Consider the following 26,595-nt stretch of genomic DNA (forward strand, 5'->3'; position numbering starts at 1 on the left):
GTGCTAGAATTAGACTGGCTTCATTTTGTATCGGCCTTGTGCTAGAACCATAGCTGCTGGCATTGGTGTGTGCAGCAACCACAGCCTGTCCAAAAGTCATTTACAGCCCTCCTTCTCATCGGCCAGCTCATACCTTCTGGCCCTTCCTCCTCAATGTTCCTTGATATGGGGAATGTTGATTTATGACCCATCCATAGCTGAACACTCAGAGTTACTTATACCATTTATGAGTCTCTGCATTAGCCACTACTCATGGCAAACAGGAGCTTCTATACCAAAGACTAGAGCAGCATAAATCTATGGTTGTAAACATAAATATTTAGAAAGCACTTTCACAGCATTTCCATTAGTAAAGCAGCAATAGTAGGTTCCCTGCAGGAGCCTCTGAGCAGCTCAAGCAGGAGGGCTGAAGTGACAGTACCAGGCATGGATTCCCTCCTGTGGAACAGGGGTCACAGCCAGTCAGAAAGCAGTGAGGTCTCAGTCTCTGGGAGCGTCTTCCTAAGCATGCCGTTATTGTGGTGTGCAGAGCCCAGGGCTGGGTAGGGCTACTGATACCCCCTCCAGAAGCCTGCCAAGCACCTTCTGGCACTATGCAACCAGTTTACTGGCCACTTGAATTCTTCTTTTGAGGGCTGTCTGCACAGCTCATTAGCCCAGTCAGTAGCTAGCTCAGGCTTTGGCTACCTACATCTTGCAGTTCTTTATATATTTTAGATATTAATCCTTGTGCACAGTTGGCAATGATTCATGCGCCAGGTCTCACATGAAAGGATTTTCTTGACTAAGCTTTAGGTAACGTCTATTTACTGAAACTTCTCATTTATGTTGACCATGGCAGTCCAGAAACGTTTTAAAATCATGGGAGATTTTAAATGTATTCTTTGTTTTAAAATTTTGCATTTTCTTCATTTATCCATCCTAACAATTTCCTAGTTTTCTAAATGTCATCTATATTTTTAAGCACTTGAAAAATCTTTTCACAACTGGAAAAATATTTTAATTGCTTCTGACCTGAAAGTAAACCTATCCAAGTTTCACATGGATAACTACAGCAGCAGTGACGAGGACACAGACGCTGACGTTGACACCCAACTCATCATCCAACAGAGTTTGCTGGATACTTACAAGCCAGGAATAACTCCACACACTCCAGAAGATGAGAGGTAAGTCCTTCTCATTCGCAATGAGTATTAAGAAGTAGTCAGCAGCTGAGAGTACTCATGATCTTAATTCCAATGTGACAAAAACAGAAGGGAAAGTCAGACAGAATACAAGGAGGTTTTTTGTTTTGTTTTGTTTTGTTTTTGTTTTTTAATAGTGGATGGAACTGAACCCAAGGCCACGTGCACCATACTGTTGGCATACTTTTTAAAAACTTTTATTTACATTTCTTATATCTCTTTCTCCCTACTCCACCCCAATCCCTTCCAACATCCTGACACCAGGGAGGAGAGAGAAAGGGCTAGTAGGAGAGGGGGCACAGTTCTCTTAGCTTTTTCTTGCTGGTCAAGGTATTCGGGTTCCTTGGAGCCACTCCAATCCTTGTTTCAGGAGATCTCCAACTTCTTGTCTCACTGCTTCAACAGCAACAGGAGCTGAAGGGAGGAAGTAGCAGCAGCCTTGATCTTTTTTTGGAGCTCCCCAACACTCTCTGGACTCTGGCATTTATTCTCTCTCCAGAGTCCTCAGATTTAAACTACCTGCAGCTGGCAAAGAGCGCCTCTCAGAGCCTGCACGAGGCAAATAGTTTTCTGCTGTGAACCATCTGAATCATTCCACATCCCACATCTGGTATTAAAACAAAATCATGTTTATATCCGCAACACTGCACCACTGACCTGTTTCCCAACAAGTAACTGTAACTTAAGTGTATATAAGATATGATGCCCAAATGCACAGAAAAAAAATGGAAAGAATTAAGAATTAATAAGTAGTCAGGTACAGTGGCACACGCCTGTAATCCCAGCACTCAAGAGACAGAGGCAGGCAGATCTCTGAGTCCGAGGCCAGCCTGGTCTACAAAGCGAGTCCAGGATAGCCAAGGCTACACAGAGAAACCCTGTCTTGGGGAGGGGGGACTCAAAAAGTTTAATAGGTAAAGAAAACAGTTGAAGGAGGGTAACAGCAAATCTGAGTGAGAAGATGCACACTGGAAACCAGAAAAAAGAAGTAAATGCAGTCTCTGAAGGGCCAGAGAAGACACGTCTGTCCTTGTGGAGTTCAAGTTACACAAGAATCTACACATAGACAATTATCTTAGTGAGGCAGGTGAGGAAGAACCCAGTCTTTTATCTACTCAGATCTAGACGTGGGATTGTAATCTCAAGAGACTGATGCCTCTGGTGTGTGGCTTAGAGGCGAAACAGTCCCTCGGGCTCTAAACAGTAGAGGGGTCCCCTCGCCTGGGTATGGACATTTCACAGCCATGCACAGCTAACACTGGCCCCTGAGGTTGAAAACATTTCCCCCCTGAGATGATAAACCGAGCTTGCTTGGCATGACAACCTCTAGTTACCATTTTTAACCTCAAGTGATCTTAAAATTAAACATAGAACTGATGAATTAAATCAAACCTATAGGATCTTTAAAGATTTATTTTCTATTTCAAATGTCTGTGTACGGTGTGGACTTAGGCATCTGAACGAAGGTGTCTGTGGACGCCACAGGTGTCAGATCCCCCTGCAGCTGCACTTATGGGTGGGTGTGAACTGCCCAGTGTGGGTGCTGGGAACCAAACTCTGGTCCTCTATGAGCATGTCCCAGAGCAGTGCACGCTCTTCACCACTGAGCCGTCTCTCCCCCGAGCATCCTATTGTATTTTCTACGTGTAACAAACTCATACTGTGCGGCCACAGTATGCACGAACTTCGTTAGCCACTAACTCACTTAAATCCGAATTCTCAGTATTTCTCTCTGGGGACGTGCTGTTATTTTCCCATTTAGAAATAAGGAAACTGAGGCAGACAAGAGTAACTTTCTCACATTCACTCAGCTACTGAAGATGCAAGCTGACACAAGCTCTGTGCTTTCCATCACACCACTATTCCACACATTGGTGTTCACTTTAGGATGATGGTCTAAATGAGAGTTAAATGCTTAAAGTTTTATAAGAAAATCAGACTTATTAGGTTGTCTTGTCATATTACTCTTATGATTATTTTTAAATGCATAATCAAGTAATTAATTTTGAAATAATAATTTGAGTATAAAAAGTATAAAATATTTTGACTAAGTACAGTATGGAAATGCTTCAAAGAAAATTGAAATTGTAGTCATTACATAAATTTCTTTTATTAAACTTCAAAATTTGCACGGTACTTAGGTAAGATTGCTGATTGGGTCAGGCATTTGTTGGTGTCGGAGGTCTAGAACAGGGACTGGATAAAGTGTTTCCTGTGCAAACGTGAGGTCCTGAGTTTAGAACCCCAGCACCCACACAATGTGAGGCAGGGCGCTGTATGACTGCAGCCTCGGTGCCTGGGGAAGGCAGGCAGATCAGTACCCAAGCTCACTGGCTGCCCACAGCCAGACCAGCTGGCCCGATGAGGTCGCGGTGAGAGACCCTGTGTCATAAAAACATGGAGAAGTGATAGAGGCAGCCCGGGTGCTGACCTCTGGGAACTGTGCACACACAGGGACCACGCACACAAAGGAAAGAGTGAATATTCCTGTGCAGTGTGGAGTAATAGCCAAACTAAAGGTGTTTACTCCCTAATTCCTAAAAACCGGAGTGCACAAACCTTACGTAGCAAAGTGAAGGAAAGCGAAACGGTGCTAGAGATGCTACTCGCCTAGTGTAGGTGGCCCAGTGTAGTCACAAGGGCCCTCAAAGGTGAAGGTAAAATCAAAAAGAGGAAAGTGCCTGGAAGGTGTCACAGAAGAGAAGGCTGCACCAATCAAGGACCTTGGGGCGGGGGGGACGGGGGGAGGAACAGGTTCATGTACCAAAAACCACATGGTGGCACCAGAAGTTGGAAAAGACGAGGAAACAAAGTCTTCCCAGAGCCTTCAGGAGGAGGCAGACCTGTGGGAGAGTCCAGAGCCGAAGAACTGTAAAGTAACGGGTTTGGTAGTTTCTTACCACCAAACTAACACAGCACCAAACCCACGAACACAGTTTTAAATGTTAAAGACAATCAATTGTCCACACTGTGAACAGGACAGAGTATCTAAGAAAATTCATTTTCTCCAACCTAGAGTCATGGAGTAATGAGAGAAAACAACCTAAGATTCCTATATTGAACTCAGGCACAGAGCTGCGTGCCTCTAGTCCCTACAGAGGCAGAAATGAGGCAGGGCTATGAAGCAGCCCTGCGCCTCAGAGTGAGATCCTGTCTCAGAATTTAAAAATTCGGATACAAAGCTTTAACGTTTAGGTATTTTCACAAAAGTATAATTTAAGCTGTTACTGATTCCTGAGAAAGAATTCTAACCATGGGGACACTTTAAAGATCACAGCCTGGTTATGTATTTTTTAGCAATAAATTTTGGTAAATCACAGCGTGGCCATCGATTTTTCCATGCAGTACAACGATATGTCACTCTCGGGCAGATTTGAATCAGTTCGGCAACATGGATGGAAGGCAGATACTTGAGTATAGGCTCCCATGTAGACCTTGTTTCCGTGCCTCGGAGAAGCTAGTGTGTACTAAGGGCTGGCGGGCCTGCACGGGCAGCTTCTGGAAATGTGTTGAGGAACATACTACACTGCACAAATGAAACCTGTCTTCACCCCTAACCCAGAGGCGCCCGTGGACAAGCACACCTACGTATGTGGGCACATGGGCGTAGGCACTGATGTGAGCACTGGGATTCAAACCCAAGCTGGTGTGCGTGCTCGGCGAGCACTCCAACACTGAGCTTCACGCCCGCCCTGTGCCAAGTGTTTCTAGTAGGTCTCAGTGGAGGCCTCAGATGAGAGGTCAAACCGAGGAGCTACTGCTGTCTCTGCCTTTCCCCTGGGGTCTCTATCAGAAACCTTAGACTGATAATACGTACTGTTTTCTGTGCAGATCCCATTCCATTTTGAGTGATGATTATAAGAAGATAATTGAAGCAATAGAGACAGTTAAGTACTCTTCCTAGTTCTCCCTTCAGTGTGTGGTAGGGTATGGGGCGGGGAGGCAGACAGCATTTGCTTCCATGCTCCAAAGTCTGGAGACAGGTTCTATGACAGACTGGGCCTTTGGAGATCAGAGTCTGAAGTGGTCTTTTCTGGGAGGAAATGCTTCAGCATAACTTATCAAAGAGTGCCAGAGTTCCTGTATAGACAGCTGGGGGCGTTTCTGGGAAGGCTGGGCGAAAAGCGTCAGTGCTTGTCCTATGACTTTAAACTTGCCTTTCCTTGATGAAGGTGCTCAGATTCCGCTCTTCTCCACTAGCTTTGGTAGATCTCAAAAGCAGTGTGGACCCCTGCGTGCGCCAAATGTGAATCTGTTTTGTTTTCCGTATTACTAGGTAAGGAAGACGCGCTGGCACAGTTAGCCGAGTGCCACCCTGCCTTTGCTGAAGCCAGTGGGAGTGGCTGGCTTCCTCTGCACAAGGCAGCAGTACAGCTGAATAAGAACATCTTGGAAATGACCCTGAATGGTAAACTCCTTCCACTCCTCTTGCTGCTTCTGAGGAATAGGTTAGGTTTATTTCTGCATCTTAACCTGTGTGGTGTGATGGATTTATTTCAGCTTCCAAACCCAGCATGTGGGAACAAACCACCCACAATGGTGAAACACCCCTTTTTTTGGCTGTCAGCAGTAGCCTCCTAGAAAATGCCTGTTTTCTCCTTCTCAATGGCTGCGATCCAAATGCTAAGAATTTTGAAGGCAATTCTCCTCTTCTTACAGGTAAATGAATACCTTGTCTTTGAAGGAGAGTCTCAGTCTCCACCATGCCCACGGGTTTTTAGTTATGGTACTGACAATTTGGTCCCTGCTGACCAGCACAGAAACCTGCTTTCTAGTTTGTATACAGCTGGGTGTGGGGGCTTCGGCATAAAACCAAGCCTTCTTGACTTTGAGGCCAGTCTGGGTCACATAGCAATAACGTGTCCCAAAGGGGGGGGGGATTAAAATTCCTCCGAAAAAGAACAAAAATAGGTGGGAAAGGTAGATAATCTGTCTCTTCAAACCCAGCACAAATAAATTCTTTGAGCAGCACTGCTCAAAGCTGTCTTGTGTGGCTTTGAGTCTTTCCGTTTTAGAAAACCCACACTGAGCAGAAGAGCCTCCTCTGAGAAGGCAGTGCCTGAACTACAAAGCACTACCCCAGGGAGGTACAAGAGCCGAGGCTCAGTTCAGCTCTCTCGGAACCTCGGTTGTCTGTGATAACAGGGTGTGTAAAGTCACATGTGAAAAACACATTAAACTCTGAAGACTTTCACAGTGCTAATGGAAAGCTGGCTTGCCTCTGGAGCTCTGCCTTCCATTTATTCATCTTGCTTGTGGTGCTGTGAATCTAGGCCGGCACTGTTTATTGTTTTGGTTGTTGCTAACTATATAATGATTCCCACCACAACGAACCTCAGAGAGCATTCTGTATGACAGGTATCTTAGGACTCAGGGTTAGCATTTAGACTCCCATTAAAAATATACAGTTAAAAATATATATATAGTTCACTTTCATTAAAGATGGTTTACAGAAACAACTCCAAAAATAGAATTCACATGTAAATAAAAACTGTCCCTTCCACTCCATGTCACAGGTCAAAAAGCAATGTCAGTATCAGGTTTAGGCTTGTTTAGCATCTCTGTCCTCCTGAAGTATTCTGCAATGGTTAACATGCATTTTCTTTCCCTTCGTATAGTATTCTTCATTTGTTTCTGCATTGTGTGGGGAGCTTGAGGTACACATGCCAGGGCACCATGTGGGGGTGACGTACCGACTTGCACATGTTGGGTCTCTCCCTCTACCATGTGTGGCCCAGCGAAGGAACGCGGGTTGTCGGGCAGAGCAGTGAGCTTTTGTCTACCTCGCCATCTCACTGTCCCTTCTTTACTTTCATTCAAAAGAAAGAGAGCGAGAGAGAGAAGGAACGAAGGAACGAAGGAACAAAGGAACAAAGGAAAAGAAAAATAGCATAATTATTTACACATAATACTGGATTTCATTATAACATTCTCCAAAGTGAAAGGTTTTTCCTGTGTGACATATTTCAGGTGACTGACGCAGGGCGCTTTGTATATTGACTTGACGTACACCATCACTATGACATTTTCATATACGTGCATAATGTATTTGTCATGTTCATTCCCCACTTAACCTCTTATTCCTCTCCCTCTACTGGTCCTCTTTCCAACTACCCCCTTTCATGTCCTTGTTTTTGGTGATTCAGTGAGTTTAATTACGGTTGCTTAAAGAAATGTGGTTGAGAGGGTATTTACAGGCGCATGGACAAGGTATAGTGGGTCTATCTCTGAAGAAACGTCTCTGTCCTCCAGTAACCATTAACTGCCTGTGGATCCTAGGGAGGGATGGAGCTTGAGAGCCTCTCCACCAAGCTCCCATATTCTTGAGAAAATATAGTAAATTAAACTTTGTCTCAACCATGTAAACACCCAGTTGACAGCAGCTGCTCACAGTTTACAAAAAGCAAACACCCATTGATATAAAACACTTCTAGCATTGCTCTGCATCTGCCCTATTTTAAAATGCGCTTCCTAAACACAGACGGCTGGGGCATGGCGAAGAGGGAAAGCGTTCCTTAAGACGCTCAGGAGTGCTCGCTAACATGATACTAAACCCCTCTTAACATAATGTCCATTTCACAATTCCCCAGCTGTTCTGAAAGACTCCTACGACATGGTCACCTTGCTGATCAGCCATGGAGCAGACGTCAATCTGAGGTGTGCCAATGAGAGGACAGCTCTCCATGAAGCTGCCAAGCTAGGCAGAAGGAACATGGTAAAGTTAATGCTGGCCTCTGGAGCACATCCAGATGCACGGAGCTCCTATGGATTTACTCCTCTTGCCCTGGCTGCTCAAAGCGGACACACTGAAATCATGGAACTTCTACTGCAGAAAGGCAAGATTTATCTAATGGCTCATTACAGGGGTACTAAGATCCAAGGGGTTTGGGGGAAGTTGCTGTTTTTAAGTTTTTGTGTGTGTGCACTTCTTGCCTGCAAGTATGTCCATTCACCTTGTGCATGCGAAGTCCACAGGGGCCAAAAAATGGAGTCAGGTGCTCAGGAACTAGAGTTAAAACAATTGTGTGCTGCTATGTAGGGCTGGGAATTGAGCCCAAGTCCTCTGGAAGAGCAGCCAGTCCCCTTAACCACTGAACCACCTCTTCAGATTCCCCATTCAGGTTCCTCTTGATGGGATGTTTCAAAATTATAAAAAGTTAACTTTTATTAAGACCAACGTTTGAGAAAATGTGTGTGAGCGTTGGCTTTTAAAAAGCCTGAACTTGAAATGGAAACTGAGTCTCCTGTGACACAATTTTACTAAAATTCTGAGGCTGCAGATGACTTTTTGCCCATCACACTAAGAGAGTTTTAAACTTTGTGTTACTGGTCCTTTCCTCCAAAGTCCCTGCTGCAATCCATCCATTCCCCACCGTGTGTGTGTGTGTGTGTGTGTGTGTGTGTGTGTGTTGCTGGGGTTGAACACAGTCTTCTCTAGTCGAGAACTCTAATGAACTACATCCCTAGCCCAAGAGGAAGCCTTTGTTTAGACCATTGATTTAATTAGAGATGGAGGGACGGCAACTCCTCTTAAATCTTTCACCTTCAAATAAATCAGCATTTGCTGCCACTAAGCCAGCAACCTGGCTTAGGAAATCACATTGTTTACCAGCCTGTGTGGCCATAGCAGCTACATGGTCTCACAGAAATAAACGTGGGTCTGGAGATTTGCACACAAGTCTTCATCACCTTGCTTGTCTACTAGCTGTGTGTCTCTGGAACACTTAAACCCAGAAAGCCTGAGTTTCTTCACCTTTTGAGTGAGGATATTAGAACCTTTCTCTGAGATTGGTTGTGAAGTTTAGAAGTTTTTTTTTTTTTTTAATTTTCTTAATGCATTTTTTTCAATTAAATTTTTGTTCTTTATATTAATTAGTTTAATAAATTTGTATCCCAGCTGTAGCCCCCTCCCAATCCAACCCTACTTCCTTCCCTCATCTCCCATGCCCCTCTCCAAGTCCACTGATAGGGGAGGCCTCCTCCCCTTCCATCTGTCCTAGCTTATCAGGTCTCATCGGAACTGGCTGCATTGTCCTCCTCTGTGTCCTGGCAAGGCTGCTCCCCCATGAGGGGAAGGCGGTCAGAGAGCTAGCCTCTGAGTTCATGTCAGAGACAGTCTAGAAAATTTTTTTTCTCTCTAAAATACTAATTGTATTAAAGTATGAATCATCAGAGAATGTAGTATATAAATGTTTAAATATCACCAAGCCATTAAGGGCGATGAGATCCTATAATTCTTTGGCAATCAGTGACCCTAGGGATATTATGTCAAGTGAAGTAGATCTGACACAAAACGAGAGAATACACAGTGATCTCATGTAAGTATCAAAGTCTCAAAAGCTGGCCTCCTTTAGAGATTAGAACGGTGCTTCTCTGTAACGAGGGTGAGCAAGGTGTAAGAATAAAAGGATGCTGGACAATGACTATAAATGCTAGCAAGGTAGAACACGCAAATGTTGGTCTAATGGAAAGTAGGATGAATTAGGCCTCAATACGTGCTGCAAATTCCAGATGATCCAAATGAGAAGACTAAACGTACTTATTCCAATGAACTGTATTTCTTGGCCTTCTCTCTGTGGTTTTCCTTGTTCCTGGGGGCTGTTGACCACTAGTCCATGAAGGCAGGAGCAGAAGGCAAGGCGCAGGGCCTGGAAGATCCTGAGCATGACGGACATCATATACTCCGGGAACCACTTCAGGGAACTAGTTCAACTTTCATTCCAGAGAGCAAAGGCTTTATTTCTCTTGGGGAGTGTGTGGGGCTCCAAGGATAGGTGTACATAATTGGTTAAAACTAGGAACTTCAAGAATGCTTGATTCGAATTAAAGAGCATGCTCCTATTGTACGTTCAGCGAGGGGAGAGCTAGCAGGGAACTGTGTCAAAGGCCCTATATCAAATGTGGTTAGGGGCAGCTTTGTCAAGACTCTCTCCAGGGACTGCAGAGATGGCTTAGTGGTTAAGAGCACTGTCTGCTCTTCCAAAGGACCTGGGTTCAATTCCCAGCACCCACATGGCAGCTCACAACTGTCTGTAATGCCAATTTCCAAGGGATCTGATACCTTCACACTAAAGCATATAAAATGAAATTTAAAAAAGACTCTCCAGATGCAATCAGGCAGAGAGCAGGAGGCCCTGCTGGGGAGAAGGCGTCTTGGACCTTAATACTGAGCTCAGAATGGCTCTCCAGACTGGGAGGACTGCAACCTCAAACAGCAGGCTCCTTCCAACACCTCCCCTTACTTCTTCCCCACACTAAATTTTGGACAATTTATTCCAACATACATCACTCTTAGTGCTTTATTACAACAGGTGCTAATTGTTTTTAAAATGTTTTATTTTTACATTTACCTATGCATGAGTGTTTACCTGCATGTATATGTCCATGTATGTGTGGTGCCCATGGAGGTCAAAAGAGGTCACCAAATCCCCTGGAACTGGAATTACCGATGGCTGTGAAGCATCATCTGGTTGCTGGGAACCAAAGCCTGATCCTCTGGGAGAACAATTGCTCTTAAGTGCTGAGCCATCTCTCCAGGCCCTAACTGCTTCTTAGTGGAGACAGTGGTATATTGTAGCTGCTGAAGCAATATAGTGAAAAAAGATCTCTGCCTAATGAGACTTTTTCTTTTTCCAGGAGCTGATGTTCATAGTCAGGCCTCTGATTCTTCCTCCATTTTACTTGAAGCGGTTAGAGGAGGGAATCCAGATTCTGTGACTCTCTTGCTAGAGTATGGAGCTGATGCCAACATTCCTAAAAGTTCAGGCCACCTGCCCATTCATGTGGCAGCTGACAAAGGCCACTTCCTGTAAGTACAATTCTGTAATTGTAAATAACTGAAAATCGTAATTAAAAAAAAAAAATCTTGAGAAATATGGGAAGCCTTGGGTCTCAGGTGACTGGGCTAATTCAGAGTTTTTAAAACCTAAACAGTGGTTCTATTACATTTTACTTGGCATCTGAGTTTCTTGTTGAAGAAACTAGCTAGCACTTTTGTTAGGGGTCCTAAATACTGCCAGATTAACATCAATCAATGGAAGAATAACAGACTCATAAGCAGGTTAATGCTGTGTTGAAACCTGAAGTGCATTTTCAAATTCTTTCTCAGAGCTCTGAAGATACTGATCCCAGTCACAGACATTGCTGCCATCAAGAGGAGTGGGATCAGTCCAGTTCACTGCGCAGCGGCAGGGGCGCGCCCCGAGTGCCTGGAACTTCTCATTCAGGCTGGATTTGATGTGAATTTCATGCTAGATCAGAGAATCCGTAAACATTATGATGACCAAAGGAAGTCGGCTTTGTACTTTGCTGTTTCAAATGGTGACCTCTCTTCAGTTAAGCTGCTTCTGGGCGCTGGAGCTCTACCCAATCAAGACCCTGTCAACTGCCTACAGATAGCTCTCAGGATGGGCAACTATGAGCTCATAAGCCTACTACTGAGGCACGGGGCCAATGTCAATTACTACTGCAGAGTTAATCCTCTGCATTTCCCATCAGCACTACAATACACATTGAAAGATGAAGTCATGCTCAGGATGCTGTTGAATTATGGGTATGACACCGAGCGATGTTTTGATTGTCCTCACGGGGAAAGGGCTCATCATCTTTGTACTTTTGAAGGCTGGACATCTACAGTTATTAAAGATACTATGGTAAGCCAAGTATTGGTGGTATTCCCTGAGCATTTATTATCTTGCCGCCTTAGAACTGTAACATTAGACACATATGCCCTTGGAAAAGCTCATGTTGGAAAGACTCTGATACGTGATACAATAACTAAGCTGAACAGTGGGAAGATGTAAATACAGAAATAATTCAGAGAAAGTGACTTTAGTCATCGCTATGAGGAAGTTTCAGAAATTTAACAGGAGAGCAAGGTTTTAAACGATCTTGCATTCTAGCTACTTTTATTTATTTAGCTAAAATGTTTTTAAGTTCCCCATACCTGTAATCACTGGGTTTCTTTAGTTATCTCTTCTAGCTCTCAAATTTGATCAGCCCATTTCCTTTGGCCATCTTTCTGATGAAAAGAGAATCACAACCAGCCTCTTCATTCTGCCTTACCTCCTCTGCTATGTTCCTCACCTTCAATTTTTTTCTCCAGGCTTTTAGATGGCTTCTTCAACTTTTCAGGTCTTATTTCAAGTCTCCTCTCCCAGGGACCCCTCCCAGTCACCTTAAAGTAGTTCCCTCTCTCACTCATTCTCTTATTGTGGAGATTGTTTCTTTTTTAGCATTTATTTAGAATTACCATCTTAATTATTTTGCTCCCTCACAAATATATGAACATCAGCTCTTGTTTCATGGGCTTTTAGGTCTGGATGTTCTATACATACCTGAATTTCTATTATCAAAATGTGAAACCAAGATGGTGAATACAAGACGTTGAAATGGTCTGATGAAGTGAAGTGTTTATTTGGGACAGGAGTTACTTTGTACTCTGATTGGGCGTTTAAACATACACCATCTGGTATTATCTCCTAAACAGTTCAGATGTGTAACTTCAATTCTCATTTGGGCATCTTGTTTAAGGGCACATACATTATTTAAAGACAGAAATCATGTTATTCAAGCATCAGGATGAGATTTAAGTTATAAATAGAAGAAAATGCAAAACAAAAAAAGAGAAGATTAAAAAAATGCTAGCTGGGCACGACGGCACACGTATAGTCCCAGATACTCAGGCAGCATTATTTGAGGCCAGCCTGAGCAACACTGCAAGACTCAATCTTAAAAAAAAAAAAAAGACTAGCAAGATGGCTTGGCAAGTTAAGGTATTTGACACCAAGCCTTATGACCAGAGTTTGATCCCCGAACCCACATAATGGAAATAACTAACTCCAGAACTCTGACCTCTGACCTCAATATATGCATATGCATGAACACACGCACACACATGTACACACACATACACTAAACATGTTTTTTAAAAAATAATCAAAGTGCCTCATTCTGTTCTCCTATAAGAACCAGAAGTAATCTTCCAGGCAGACGGATCCATAGCTTTGTGTCTCACAGAAGCACACACCCATACTCCAGCTAGCCAGAAGGCTGCAGGTGTCTTGCTTTCTTTAAGGCTATCTGGGCAGCTGCTCAGACTCCCACTTACATCTGACAGCTAGAACTGTCAAAGGCCACAGCTAGTTACAAGGCAATCTGAGTTGCAGGGAGCCAAGCAGCAAATATCCGTGATGCTCGGCCACACCCACTGCCTCACCTGTGGTTCTGAGGCCTCACTGAGGTCAGATAAGAAAGCTGAGTTCACAGCAGTACTCGGGTGCTCAGTGCTGTTTGTCATTTGCTTTCTGCTGTCTCCCTCACAGTTCTGTGAAGTCATAACTTTGTCATGGCTACAGCATCTCTCTGGGAAAGTTGTTCGAGTGATGCTTGACTATGTCGATCAAGTGCAAATCTGTTCCAAACTGAAAGCTGTGCTTGAGAAACAGAAGCTCTGGTCAGAAATACATTTTATCTTGAGTAAGTATTGTTTTCTTATAAAAAATGCTTACCAAAACACTAACTGTATTTTTATTTAATGTTTAGAACACTCTAATAATTTAAAGGTTGACCTAAGAAAGAGTAGAAAGACGCTATTCCTTTAAAACAGTGCTGCCCATGAACGACTACCCTTACTGCATGCTTGCCATCATCTCCCAGCAGATGGAATCTAATGGCCTACTCCAGGCCGGCAGCGCTGCTTCCCCAAAGCCACTGATGGCTATGGGGGACAACAAACCCAGGAATTGTAAGTTATGAAGTGGCAACAGCAAGAGGGAAAGCTAAGTTCTAACCCTGTAGCTTTTTTTTTCTTTTACAATTCTCTCACATAGGTCAAATTAGGATTTTCTTAAATCTCATTTCTCCGGGGGTGATCTCTGAGCTTTTAGCCAATCCCAAGAGACAGGAGGGGAGCTGATATTTAAGTACGTGAAATGTGTGAGTCTCACAAGCCAGACTCACAACTGATATACTTCTGGAACTAACTACATAAAAGACTGTGATAAGATCTGAAGAGCTGTCTTCCTCCAGACAGTGATAGCAAATGTGCATCTTGTTAACACAGATATCTAACTAAACATTCAGGGCACCAAAAAAAAAAACAAAGCCATTTTTTTTTTTGTTTGTTTGTTTTTTTGTTTTAGCAAACCCCCGTTCTCTCAAACATTTGTGCCGCCTTAAGATCCGGAAGTGTATGGGACGGTTACGTTTGCGCTGCCCTGTCTTCATGTCATTTCTTCCACTGCCCAACTGCCTAAAAACTTATATCCTTTACAAAGAATATGACCTTTACAGACAAGAACATGTTACAGGAAGCTGGTAACTGAGCAATTCTGGAGGAAAAGGTATACTCTGCAGCATTTTGTTAACCACCTGCTTGTTATTGAGTGACTTTTTCTTTTCTTAGTAATTACAATCTCAGTATGGTCTATATTGTTTAAAAAGTTGTTCTAGGTGGGATAGCTCTCTAAAAGCGTCTCAGAAGCCCCTCAAATAATACAGGTCATTGTTCCTGCTCCTAACCCCCACTGTAATCGACGGTGAGACGCAACTGCCAAAGCCATCACACTCTGTGGTTGCAGGACACAGAGATCTCAAGAAATGATCTGGAAGTTTCTTCCTTGCTGGCTAGCTTTCCTAGTGCTGGAAGTTGCCATGCAGACAACTGGGGGTGGGGTGGGAGCCGGCACTGTCTTAGCTAGGGGCTCTGCACAGTACAGTACTGAACTACCCGGGAAAATGTGCCCCTGATGCACCAGTGGCAGGACTATGATGGGCTAAATCAACTCTTCTCTGACTGGATCCGAGACTCTCTCCACAGGAAGGAGTTCGTGCCTGTTGCAAGAGATTGCTGCTGATGTTTTAAAGCCCCAGGCTGCAGAGTTCCTAAGCCCCAGGAAGGCTGTGCTAAATGACCATGTTGTCAAACTGCCTTTTAAGTATAGTTATACTCATAAATTAGTTATCTCAGCCTTGGACAGAGAGGTTTCTTTTTTCAGTGGTGTCCACTATGGCAGACTCGTAACTGGTGAAAGTGTGGGCGTAAAAAACTGTTGGGTGTTCAGCCTTGCACAGAATGTTTGTAACCTCCCCTCTGAGGCCCAGGGAACGTGGCAGGAGGAAGAGCTGCAGAAAGGCTGCTCAGAGCCAGAGGACGGTGAGGGGCACTGTAGCACTATACATGACGTGGTTACTGTGATCTCATGAACTCACAGAAACTGTGGTCACTGCCCAAGACTGGGCCCACCAACATTCCACCATGGTGCCAGAAGGAAACAGTGCTTGCACATTAGCCTGATGACCAGGTAGGAGAAACCAACTTCAAGAAGTTGTCCTCTGACTCCACATGTACACCATGGCACACACACGCATGCATACACTCTAACTAAACAACAACAAACCATCATGGATCATGGTGGGCTCAGAAGGTCCCAGCATTCCCCGAGGAGCTCGTGGTAATTAACTGCAGTTAAGGAAAGGAAGAGTCACTTTCTTCAGTGGTGTAACCCTAGAGTTGTCCATGCTCCAGTCAGTCACTTAACATACAGGCCCTTTACATTTGTACTGCCCTGTACACACACGCGAGCAACCCTCATTACTCAGTGAGTCAAACATAGAAGTAATAAAGACGGAAAGGGAAGAAGGGGTTCAGAAGGAATGTGAGGGCAATGAAAGAGGATGATGTGGTAAATATAATCAAAATATGTACACGTGTAAAACTGCCAAAATAAACTTAATTTTTTGTGTGTTTTTTTAAGACAGGGTTTATCTCTGTAACCCTGGCTGTCCTAACTCTCTTTGTAGACCAGCCTGGCCTTGAACTCACAAGAGATCTGCCTGCCTCTGCTGGAATTAAAGGTGTGAGCCACCAAACCCAGCTAAGTTAAAATTTTTTTAAGTAGCTCTGAAGCTAGACTGGTGGTATATGCCTGTAATCCCAGCTCTGGGGAGAGAGGTAGAAGGATCAAGAATTCACGGTCATCCATGGCTACATGGTAAATTCAAGAAAGCTTTGGCTGTGTAAGACTAAGACTGTCTCAAAAAAAAAAAAAAAAAAAAAGGCTTTGCACACAGCTTCTCCACACGGCTAAAACTGAAAGGTACTTAAAACTCAACCCCAAACTCCCGCATGCAGTGGCACACGCCTACAGTCCCACTGTTCAGGAGCTGAAGGGGAGGACTGCCAACTTGAGGCCACCCAGGCCACATGGCAAGACCTTGGGAGCTAATGCACATTTCAATAATGGAACACACCCAGGTCTGTGTGTGCATCGCACAGGAAGTGTATGAATGCAACTGTCCCTTCTGACAACTGTTTTTCTCACTAAAGTAGCTCTGCTGGCTTCGACTCACGGAGATCCACCTACATCCGCCCCATGAAAGCTAGAATTAAAAGTGTGTACAACACCTGGCCATGACTCTTGTAATCTTTTTACAGTGAATATGTATCTTACTGAAGTAAATGAGAATGCAGACTCTCAGCAGAAGGAAAGAGCTAAGTTCTAATAATAAACTGCACAGAGCACATGGAATGACTACATTAATATTAAAGCTACAGGTCCAAGCAACTTAAGTTAAAGAAACAAGAAACCTGCTTTTTAACCAGATGAATTTCGTCAAGTAGGAAAACAGCACAAAGCCAATTACTATAAATAACTTTTGGCAGTAACGATTGATGTCTCTTTCCTTTGCTATAAGAAAAGTCAACAAATTTTTCTTAGTAAGTGATTTTTCCCCAATTTGCCTGTCATGGAACTGCAATGGAGCCAACTGGGTTATATAGATTAAAAGCAAATTTAATATTTGTCTTACTATTTTTAATTGTATGTGTACATACGTGTCTGTGTGGAGGTATGTACATGTGAGCATGGGAGATGTAAGCGCAAGGCCCATCAATGTCAAAAGGCTGGGACTGCACACAAATGCGAGCCATCTGACATGGTGCTAGAAACTGCACTCAACTACGGAGCTCCCTCCCAGGCCCAGACTGAAAATATCTGAAATTACTTGGAGAAATAAAATTCAAAGTAACTACTACATATTTCATACAAAAAGACTGTATAAAAATCATGGACTTTATTTTACATTTAAAAAAATCCAACAACATATTTCTTGTCAGCAAATACCTATTTTGACAAATGAAAAAATAAGTTCTCTGCCCCACACGCTATACAATGACCACAAACCCAATTTTAAAGAGATGCTGCATGATTTTTAATTGTACACTGCACAGTTGGTTAATATCAGTGAAATACGAATTAATCAATTTACTTACATTACAAAAAAAATCACAAAACATACAAAGCAGTCTTGGACGTTAATTATCATTTAATCCCCAGTGTTCATTTTACTGAAGTCAGTTACCTACAAGTACAGCCAGAGACTGATTAAAAGTTCAGTATGGTTCTAGTTTTAAAAGTTTATGCTATTAATGTAGAATAGAAATTTCAAAGAGAACTAAATCAAATTTGCTAAAAACAAAATGAAAAAAATTTGCTTGCTACACACACACACTGGTGTTTATATAGTTAAAAGTATAATCTGGATGCTCAGACTGTTACCTGAAGCAAATGTTTTCATTTCACCCATGTCAGAAGACTGTAACAAGCCAGCGTTAAAGGTCTGCCAGCAGTGTCAGTTCACGCTGTGCTTAGCGTGGCTCCTCCAGTAACCTGTGTGTGTTAACCACACACAATCACGTTACCTATGGTGTTATGCACACCATACTGGCCTTTTCATGGCAACTTCCTCATCCTAACACTGTGGAGCTGGGATTCTTCTGAAATTAAACACCAAGTAATCACCAAATACATGGCAAAAACAAGACTAACTTCAGGGATTCAGGGACTCTGTTCAAAGGGACAGTTTCAGTCTCTAGCAAGTTTATAGAAGGATACAGAAATTCGTGATTTCTATTGAGTTTATTACCACAGTTATGCAAGTACTGTCAATATAGGTAACAGAATGAATAGTAGAATTAGGCTAAATTTCTTTTTTAAAAAGGAATTTTGTTAACTTCTAAAAAGCCAGGAGAGATTTTAGAGGACACTAGAACAGAACAAGATCAGCATTAACATTTAGGAAGAAGCTCACAGGCAGCCTTCTTCAAACAGGAGAGCTCCTTAAAGCTGATGTGAAGAATTCCATACAGTTTAATTGTGATGGAATAGAAGCTGAATCATCTGAAACTGTTCAATCCACTCAGGATGTGTCCTATGCACTGGAAACACATTTTGGTCTGACCTGTGCACAGCAACTGTGGGAATTCCTACGAAACATGACTTAAAAAGAATTAGAAAAGCCTTACCCTTGGCCTAAATTTTTATCCAAAGAGCAGCTTTTTGCTACCATGAAAAGCACCAACCAAACAGAACTGCCTCCTGATGGTGACCACTCTCACTATAAAACGACAGACTGCATATGAAGTAAGCAAGACATCTTATATCAAGAAAAGACTTCACAGCCAGACATGGTGGCACATGCCTATAGTCCCAGCACTCAGAAGGCAGAGGCAGGCAGATCGCTGAGAGTCCAAAGCCAGCCTGGTCTAAAAAGCAAGTCCAGGACAGCCAAGGCTATACACAGAGAAACCCTGCCTCAAAAAAAAAAATCCAGATTAAAAAAAAAGACTTCATTAAACTGAAAACTTGGGGTGGGGATGTAGCCCGCAGTGGAGGGCTTACTCAGCATGTGTAAGGCCCTGGGTTTGATCCCTAGCACTGCCAAAAATCAAACAAAAAATAAAAACAAAACAAAACAACAACAAACACAAACCAGAACCATTACCAATCTCAAAAAAAAAAGTCTTAAAAGCAAAACTTGCTACCACTAATCAAGTTCAAACCACAGCAATTTCTAGTTTAACAAGAAGGAAACACTAATATGAAAGCATTCCCTGTAGTAAGCACAAAATATACTTTTAACCAAACGTACTCCATAAATTGCTACTTATTAACTGTATGTTTGGATAACATAAGACTTTAAGAATATTAAATAACCATTACTCCCATTTGGCACATGGATAAAAAGAATATCATAACCATATATATATTGTTAGCTCATTCCTGCAGAAAACTGTGTACTTACAAAATGTGAAACTGAGCTTTATTCTGAAAACTAACACAGAAACTACTTCTAATTCAGAACTAAAAGAAAATTACTTGTGAAAGTAGTGGTTAACCTCTTGGAGACCTATAAATACATGACTATGTAAAATACTTTACTCAATATATTTAACCTGTATACATGAGTGTGTGTGTATATATATATATATACACTTTTTCATGTAGAACACATGAAAATAATATCTATAAACAGTTTAAAATCTGAGTAAAGAAAGAGTTTTGACAGAAGATAAACTGGAGAGACATGTCAACCTTGGTAGCAAGCTAACTCCTTCCTTGGTCCTATACTATATGAGGTGTTCAATTTCTTTTCAGTCTTTCATGGAATTAGATCTTTTACTCATCTGGAAAGTAAAAGTATTTACAATAATTAGTGCAAATTATTCTACACTCATAAATTAGTTATCTGCCTTTTTGGATATAAAGTGGCAATTCAATACATTATCAAAATGTGGGATTATGAAAATACTGGGATTATCAGTCTGAAATTTAAAAGATTATGTTTCTAAACTAAACTGCACATTTTTATTTTAAGCAGTAAACATAACTGTTATAGAACATTTTTTGAAATGTCACTTATTATCAATAAAAATTATTTCACAATACAGAAAATACAATGTATCACTCTCCAACACTCCCTCAACATGTCAATTCTAATAGAAAATGTTTGAACAACAAAAGACTCTCTCAATAAATTCTGAAATCTTATTCTAACCCTTGCTGCTTTGCAGCAGTAAGTAAAGTCCCAACCTGAGAACTGAGAAGATGTGACAGAACACCAACTGCTCAAACACCAACAGACACGGAGTTTCTTTCCTACTGACATGACACGGTCATCAGAAATGGAGCAAGCCCAGAAAATGCCCTGAAATCAACAGCACCACCTGCCACTGTCCTGGTGATTTTACACAAATTCTATTGCACACTTAATATTGTTAGAACATCTGCAAATTTGTAGAATTCTCCACACAAAGGATCTGACATTCATTTGGTTGACACTCCCTCACTGCCAACAAGACGCCTAGTGAACTGGAGAGAGCACAAACACAAACGTCAGAATCTGAAGAACAAATGATCTCTTACGGAGACAGCCAATTACAGGGCGAGAGAAAAAGTCCACAATTCGAAGGGGAAATATCTTGAGCAAGTGTTACTCATCAGCAATCTAATGAAGAAGGTAAGCAGAGGTTGATGATAATGCATAGTATTATACTTTTAAGGGGATGCTTGCCGTAACCTGTTGTTAAGCTCAGACTTTTTAAATGGAGCTGAAACAAGCAAATATAAAGCTTAGTCTCTTCCCTGACCTTTCAGCATGGCACCCTGTGCCACATTCCAGCGCAAGGGGGAAATCAACCAAAAAGCAACAACAGGTTTATGCTTCCGATTCTCTCTTTTTCCCTTCTTCTCCCAAATCACTCTCTTCTGATTGGCTACTGCTAAGGACAACAAGCTGGCCCTCACTACCAGCTTGGTTTGGTCTACTGGAAGCAGCTATCAACCGACTCTGTTCTTCCAAGTCCTATGGAAAGACAAAAAGAAACAAAGGTAACTGCATGCAGTTTTCCATTCAGCTTTACTATACTTGAGAGCCATTCCAATCCTGTCACATGAATCATTCTGACAACCGGATGAAAAAAAGGCTATATTCAACAAGTAAGACATCAAAGTGAATTTCGGCACCATCTGAATAATCCCAAAAGGCAAACATGCAAGAAAAAGTTTGTTTTTAGCCCCCCCCCCCGGCTTTTTGTGGCTAATAATCAAGTTCTGGACTGTCATCATCTGTAATACACTATATAAGTAATCTCATAGCCAAGAAGTTTCATGGTCACTCCACACCCACTCCCCACTCCTCTCCGGTCATGTCTCTACTCTTGTCCTGGTGATCTTGCTAAATGAAGTGTCACTTTCCCTCAGCTAAGCTGTACCTCAGTACTGTCTGCCATGTTCTCTTCTCAACCCTATATCCAACTCACTTCCAGTTCCTACTGGTCTCTTCACATACATATACCCAGTTACCTTCTCTCTTGTTTTCCTACCATCAACATCACCACCCTTAACAGGCGCTTATAACCCCACAAATCACCTCCTCAAGCTCTGGGGCTGAAACCTGTGTATGTCTAACTATTCTTTTGTAGGTTTGATCCTTAGCACCAAAAAGTTTAAAAGAGCGTGTTGTAGGAAACATGGAGGAAGCCCTGAGTGAATGTGCATTACTGACATGAGCATGGCCTTGCCAAGGTCTACAACATCCCAAATCCATGGGAACTGGCAAAGCCTTCCTCTAGTCTACGTGCAGATGTTTAGAGTGTATGCAAAACTAGCAACCACAGCTTCTTCTTCCCTCCTCTTACCTAAGGAATGACTCCAACCTGAAGCCACTCCCGACAGAGACCTACTGAAACTCACTCACCTCACCTCCAGCGCTGTACATACTCCAGTGCTGAAACTCTGAGTTTTGGGGTTGTTGTGTAGGAGAAGGCGCCACTCTATCAGAAAGTACCCCATCCCAGCTTCTCTATACATGTGTCTGTCTTGTCTTCAGTACCTGTCCTTCCTTCATTCCTTGTCACCCCAGCTAGGTTTCCAGAACCAACCTACGCTGAATGCTGTGTGCATTCAGAAATACACACACACAAACACATATATGCGTTTATAAATGTGTATGTGTGTGAATGTATAGGTGTGTACATTTGTGAATGACACACCTGTAATATTTAAAATAATTAATTTCCCCTCCACAGTCAATGTGGCTTTCAGCAAGGCAATTAAGTCTACTTAAAAAGTCTCTCAACTGTCTCTGACATGAACTCTGTGGCTGGCTCTTTGATCACCTCTCCCTGAAGGTGGGGCAGCCTTACCAGGCCACAGAAGAAGACAATGCAGCGACTCCTGATGAGACCTGATAGGCTAGTGTCAGAGGGAAGAGGAGAAGGACCTCCCCTATCAGTGGACTTGGAGAGGGGCATAGGAGGAGAAGAGGGAGGGAAGGTGGGATTAGAAGGGAATTGGGGGGGGGGGCTACAGCTGGGATACAAAGTAAATAAACTGCAATTTATTAAAATAAAAAAAGTCTCTCAAAAGAACTTGTTTTGCAGCGACAACCCTAACTGGTCATGAAGATTCTGGCAGGTTTCTGTAACAGCAAGTTATGTTCTATATACTGGCAGCGACCACACAACTCAGATGTCAACCCTTGTCTGCTACGAAATGAGCCATCTGGTCATCAGATGGCTGAACAAGCAGAAATGGACTTCCATTGGAAATTAAAACTTGAAAGTGACAGTGTTGAATTAGTCATCATCAGTACCTTCTCAATCTGTTTTTGTTTGCTGAGTTCTTTCTGTTGTTTCTCTTTTACTCTCTCTATTTCTTTTTGTTTTTCTGATGCCCTACGATCCTAAAAAGGGAGTGGGAGAATAAATAAAACAAATACGTTAAATTTTACACATTTCAATTAGTATAAGCTTTGTAACTTTCCAGTACTTTTATATAAGGCATACCAATCGTTTTCATTCTCTAATGCACATTAATCCAGATTCTTTTTTGTTTGTTTGGTTAGCTTTTTGGTTTTCCCAAGACAGGGTTTCTCTGTGTAGGTTTGGCTGTCCTGGAACTCACTCTGTAGACGAGGCCGGCCTCAAACTCTGCCTCCCAAGTACTGAGATTAAACACATGCACCACTACTGCCTGGCTCTAGATTCTAAATGCCATTATGAACAATAGTACCCACTGTTAATCTTGTTTAGCAAAAGAATTTTGCTTTCTATTATGAAAGAGCTTTTATTACATTGCTTTAGCTTAGACAACTTGGAAATTAAGTGGCTCTGATTCTTACCAGTTCAGCATGCAAAGCTATCTGTTTTGCCAATCCAACAGAATCACAAATCTAAAAGAAGGAAAAAGTAAAACTTTTATATTAGGTTAAATACTTTTATATTAAACAAAGATTTTCAAATACTTAAATGGATGACATAACTAGTTTTATAATAATGATTTTATAATAACTGCTTCAAATAAGAATTAATCTAAAGATATTTCAACCCCCTAAAATAATCTCAGTATGTTTTCCTCAGAACTGATGAATTCATAACTGACTTGACAATAGAGATGGAGGAACTATAAGGCCCTACCCCTACATGAAGAGCTACAAGCAACCAATGGTTGCTGATAGATGAAGAATCTGTTTTGTCCATGGACAAGCCCCAAAAAGTTATCCAATGCTAAGTGGTCAGACCTAAACACATGCATCTAAAAGCAGCACTTCAAAGAACTCGGTAAGATTTACACACACACACACACACACACACACACACACACACACACACACACCCCAATAATAATAATTAAGTCATGAACTTTTGAAGAGGGACGGACACAGGAGGAGTTGGAAAAGGGAGTTGGAAGAGAAGACATGATGCAAATACAGTACTCAAAATACAAAAAAAACAAAAACAAAACAAAACTTTAAGACATCATTACTCAAACAGTAAGTCATGAAAAGAATAAAGGATCGGGTAATGACACTAGTGTAAATTAATGATCTAAGAAATTACTGTGGGAGTATACTCCGTCTCAGGGTAAGCTAATGAGGCAAGAAGACTTCACCAGCTGTCAGCAGTCCACAGAACCTGTCAGGCTCCACTCATCAGCACGGCTCTTTCCAGAGCAGTGTGCTCTCTCTTATCAAGCAGCTCAGCGGGACTAGGCATAACCTGAGAACTTTTTCCAAAAATTTTAAGTTAAAACTGTGACTCTGATAGGTGTAGTGAAAATTCTGTTTTCTTTTATAAACTCAGTTATGTTATGTAAGCAGGTTTTTGTTTTAATCCAAAGGATTAAAAGGATATGGGATTGCCTTAGTTTGTACAAAGCTGAGGACTACCTTCTGGAGCTCAGAGAGGGGCATGGTCTTTGCCCACTGGAGTTAGTGGAATTCTGAGGACTCTGGGAGAGTATAAAATACCAGAGCCCAGAAGGAGGAAGGGGCCTTGAGGAGATGGACAGAGGAGGAAGAAGGCTGCTTGTTCGTCTTGCTGAGTTTGCTGTTGCCGGACTGCTGGATCTCCTGAAGACTGAGATTGGTATTTTCCCAAAGAACTCAATGACTTTAACCAGCTGGAACTAAGTCTAAAGAGGTCTACATCCCTTTTCCCTTCTAACCTTCTTTCTCTCCTACCTAGGGCTTGGGGTTGGAAGGGAGGTAGAGGCTTAAGGAACCCCAAATCAAGTAGAGTTTAAAAACTAGCACCTCTAGATAGGCATTTTACAAAACAAACATTTTGAAAATCAGGTACCTTTTCCCCCTCATTGTTTGATTCAAATATATAGCAGACTGATGACAAATTACTTTCACTTCTTCCGCCTGATGTCCGGAGAACAAATCCAAAAAGTCGTTTATTTTCCTGGTGTGTAGCATACAAAACTACACATGGTAATGGAAACTGCCACAGAAACACCATAAATAAGCATGAGATCTTCCAAATCATTACAGAAACATTCAGATGATAAACTTTCATGTTAAACTCTAAAAATATCATTATTAGAATTGTAAAGACAAATTTTCAAAGGAACAATAATCTACAAACAAATAATGCCACATTTGGTTATTACAAAAAAGTTGTTAAATACTAAGTTTTATTTTTCAATAACATTTTCCAATATAAATTTAACTATAAAAATTAATAAATGATTCAATACATACACATACCTACAAAGAAATATAGAATTATAAAATAAACTCAATTATGTTGTTCTTAATTTTTATGTTAACTTCTTTGGTATATAAACTCTCTGGGGATGGAAACTCTAAAATATGTTGACTCTTCAAGTTACACAGTGCTCAGTAGCTTTCTGGAGCAGGCTGTGTTTATAATTACAGCCTAAAGAACAATCATAATTGATACTGTCAGACCAGAATATGTACAGCAAGGTTATTATCAAACTATAAAATGTATAGATGAACAAGTGATATTTAAAGTTCTAATGACATAGAACTCACTGTGAGCCTTGTAACTTGGGTCTGTGGATCAATTAACCTATAATAATTAAAAATTCAGAAAACAATTTATTAGGCTGAATTAGAAAATTATTTTTCCTATAATTTTGCTTGGGGAGGGTTACTACTTACTTCAAACAGTCACAAGTGACTAATAAATGTGATTCTGTCATGCGAAAGATATTATGGATAGCCCGAGCAGCTAAGATTTGGCGCATTGTTTCATAGACAACATCTGGATGGTCATCTGACTTTACCTCCATAGAACCAAGGAATCGAACAATAAATAACTGATGAAGAATAGAGTCTGTAACAGAAAATGGTACATTATGGTTGAGGAATTTTTTGTTGTTGTTCTCAGTTTTTGCAGCACAGGTTGGCCTTAAACTCACAATTCTACTTTAACATCCCAGATGCTGGTACTACAAACATGTGCCATTCTACTTCAATATTTATGTATTTTTAAATCCCACAGTTCTTTCCCAAAAGAATATACTGCATGTTTTTAGATTTTTATGTAAAATAAATAAATAAAACCAAAAGGAGAAATTTAGATAACTCTAAGCACTGCAGTGTTCAGTTACAAAAAAATTAAGGTCTTAGTTTCAAGCAGCAAAATGTAATATTATAGTGATTTGGTCTGTGGTGGTTTGAATAAAAATAATCTCCATAGGCTCACAGAGAGTGACATTATTGGAGTTGTGGCCTTGTTGAAGGAAGTGTGCCGTGGGGGTGGGAGAGCCTAGAGGTTTCAGAAGCTCAAGGCAGGCCCAGTGAACTGATTCTCTCTTCCTGCTGCCTGCCAGTCCAGATGTAGAACTCTCAGCTCCTTCTCCAGCACCATGTCTGCCTGTGTGTCACCTTGCTTCTAGCCATGATGACAATGGACTAAACCTCTAAAACTATAAGCCAGCTCCAATTAAATGTTTTGCTTTATAACAGTTGCTGTGGTCATGGTGTCTCTTCACAGCAATAAAACCCTAACTAAAACATAATTCTAGATTTAAAAAATCTTTGTACTTTAACTTTTCTGTAAGTTTAAAATTATATTTAAGAAAAATAGCTATACTCGTAGGTGGTGTTACAAGCCTTTAATCCCAGCAAAGAGGGAGGTGAATCTCTGAGTTTGAGGCCAGCACTCTACAGGGTGAATGCCAGGATAGGCAGGGCTACACAGAGAAACCCTGTCTCAAGAAACAAGAAAGAAAGAGAGAGAGAAAGAGAGAGATTAGGGAGGGAGAGAGGAAGGCAGGAAGGCAGGAAGGCAGGAAGGCAGGAAGGCAGGAAG

General features: G+C 41.7%; 2 protein-coding genes across 2 annotated transcripts in view; one reads left to right on the forward strand and one right to left on the reverse strand.

The window, feature by feature from the left end:
* Positions 1-1,026: 1,026 nt before the first annotated feature.
* Asb14 (ankyrin repeat and SOCS box containing 14) lies at positions 1,027-14,505 on the forward strand. Its single transcript, XM_055612389.1, has 10 exons — positions 1,027-1,166; positions 5,016-5,070; position 5,111; positions 5,461-5,592; positions 5,685-5,843; positions 7,775-8,020; positions 10,821-10,992; positions 11,293-11,836; positions 13,508-13,661; positions 14,327-14,505. The coding sequence occupies exons 1-10, from the start codon at positions 1,042-1,044 to the stop codon at positions 14,503-14,505; spliced, it is 1,767 nt and encodes a 588-aa protein (XP_055468364.1). The 5' UTR covers positions 1,027-1,041.
* Positions 14,506-17,239: 2,734 nt separating this feature from the next.
* Positions 17,240-26,595, reverse strand: part of Appl1 (adaptor protein, phosphotyrosine interacting with PH domain and leucine zipper 1) — a 44,181-nt gene continuing 34,825 nt past the window's right edge. Inside the window, exons 17-22 of the mRNA XM_055612386.1 lie at positions 25,440-25,614; positions 25,311-25,347; positions 24,607-24,753; positions 23,148-23,198; positions 22,620-22,709; positions 17,240-20,828 (exon numbers count right to left, since the gene is read on the reverse strand). Coding sequence (XP_055468361.1) covers positions 20,682-20,828; positions 22,620-22,709; positions 23,148-23,198; positions 24,607-24,753; positions 25,311-25,347; positions 25,440-25,614 — 647 coding nt within the window. The 3' untranslated portion in view covers positions 17,240-20,681. The remainder of the gene's footprint in view (positions 20,829-22,619; positions 22,710-23,147; positions 23,199-24,606; positions 24,754-25,310; positions 25,348-25,439; positions 25,615-26,595) is intronic.

Source organism: Psammomys obesus, unplaced genomic scaffold (assembly GCF_907164565.1).
Source record: "Psammomys obesus unplaced genomic scaffold, mPsaObe1.curated_primary_1811, whole genome shotgun sequence".
In the NCBI taxonomy this organism is placed as follows: domain Eukaryota; kingdom Metazoa; phylum Chordata; class Mammalia; order Rodentia; family Muridae; genus Psammomys; species Psammomys obesus.

What these genes read in the sequence shown, in the direction of transcription:
- Asb14 (XM_055612389.1), top strand. Translation starts at nt 1,042, where the DNA reads ATGGATAACTACAGCAGCAGTGACGAGGACACAGACGCTGACGTTGAC. An exon ending in CACACTCCAGAAGATGAGAG is followed by an intron (nt 1,167 to 5,015) that starts GTAAGTCCTTCT and finishes TTTTCTGTGCAG; the next exon opens with ATCCCATTCCATTTTGAGTG. An exon ending in AGAAATACATTTTATCTTGA is followed by an intron (nt 13,662 to 14,326) that starts GTAAGTATTGTT and finishes TTTTTGTTTTAG; the next exon opens with CAAACCCCCGTTCTCTCAAA.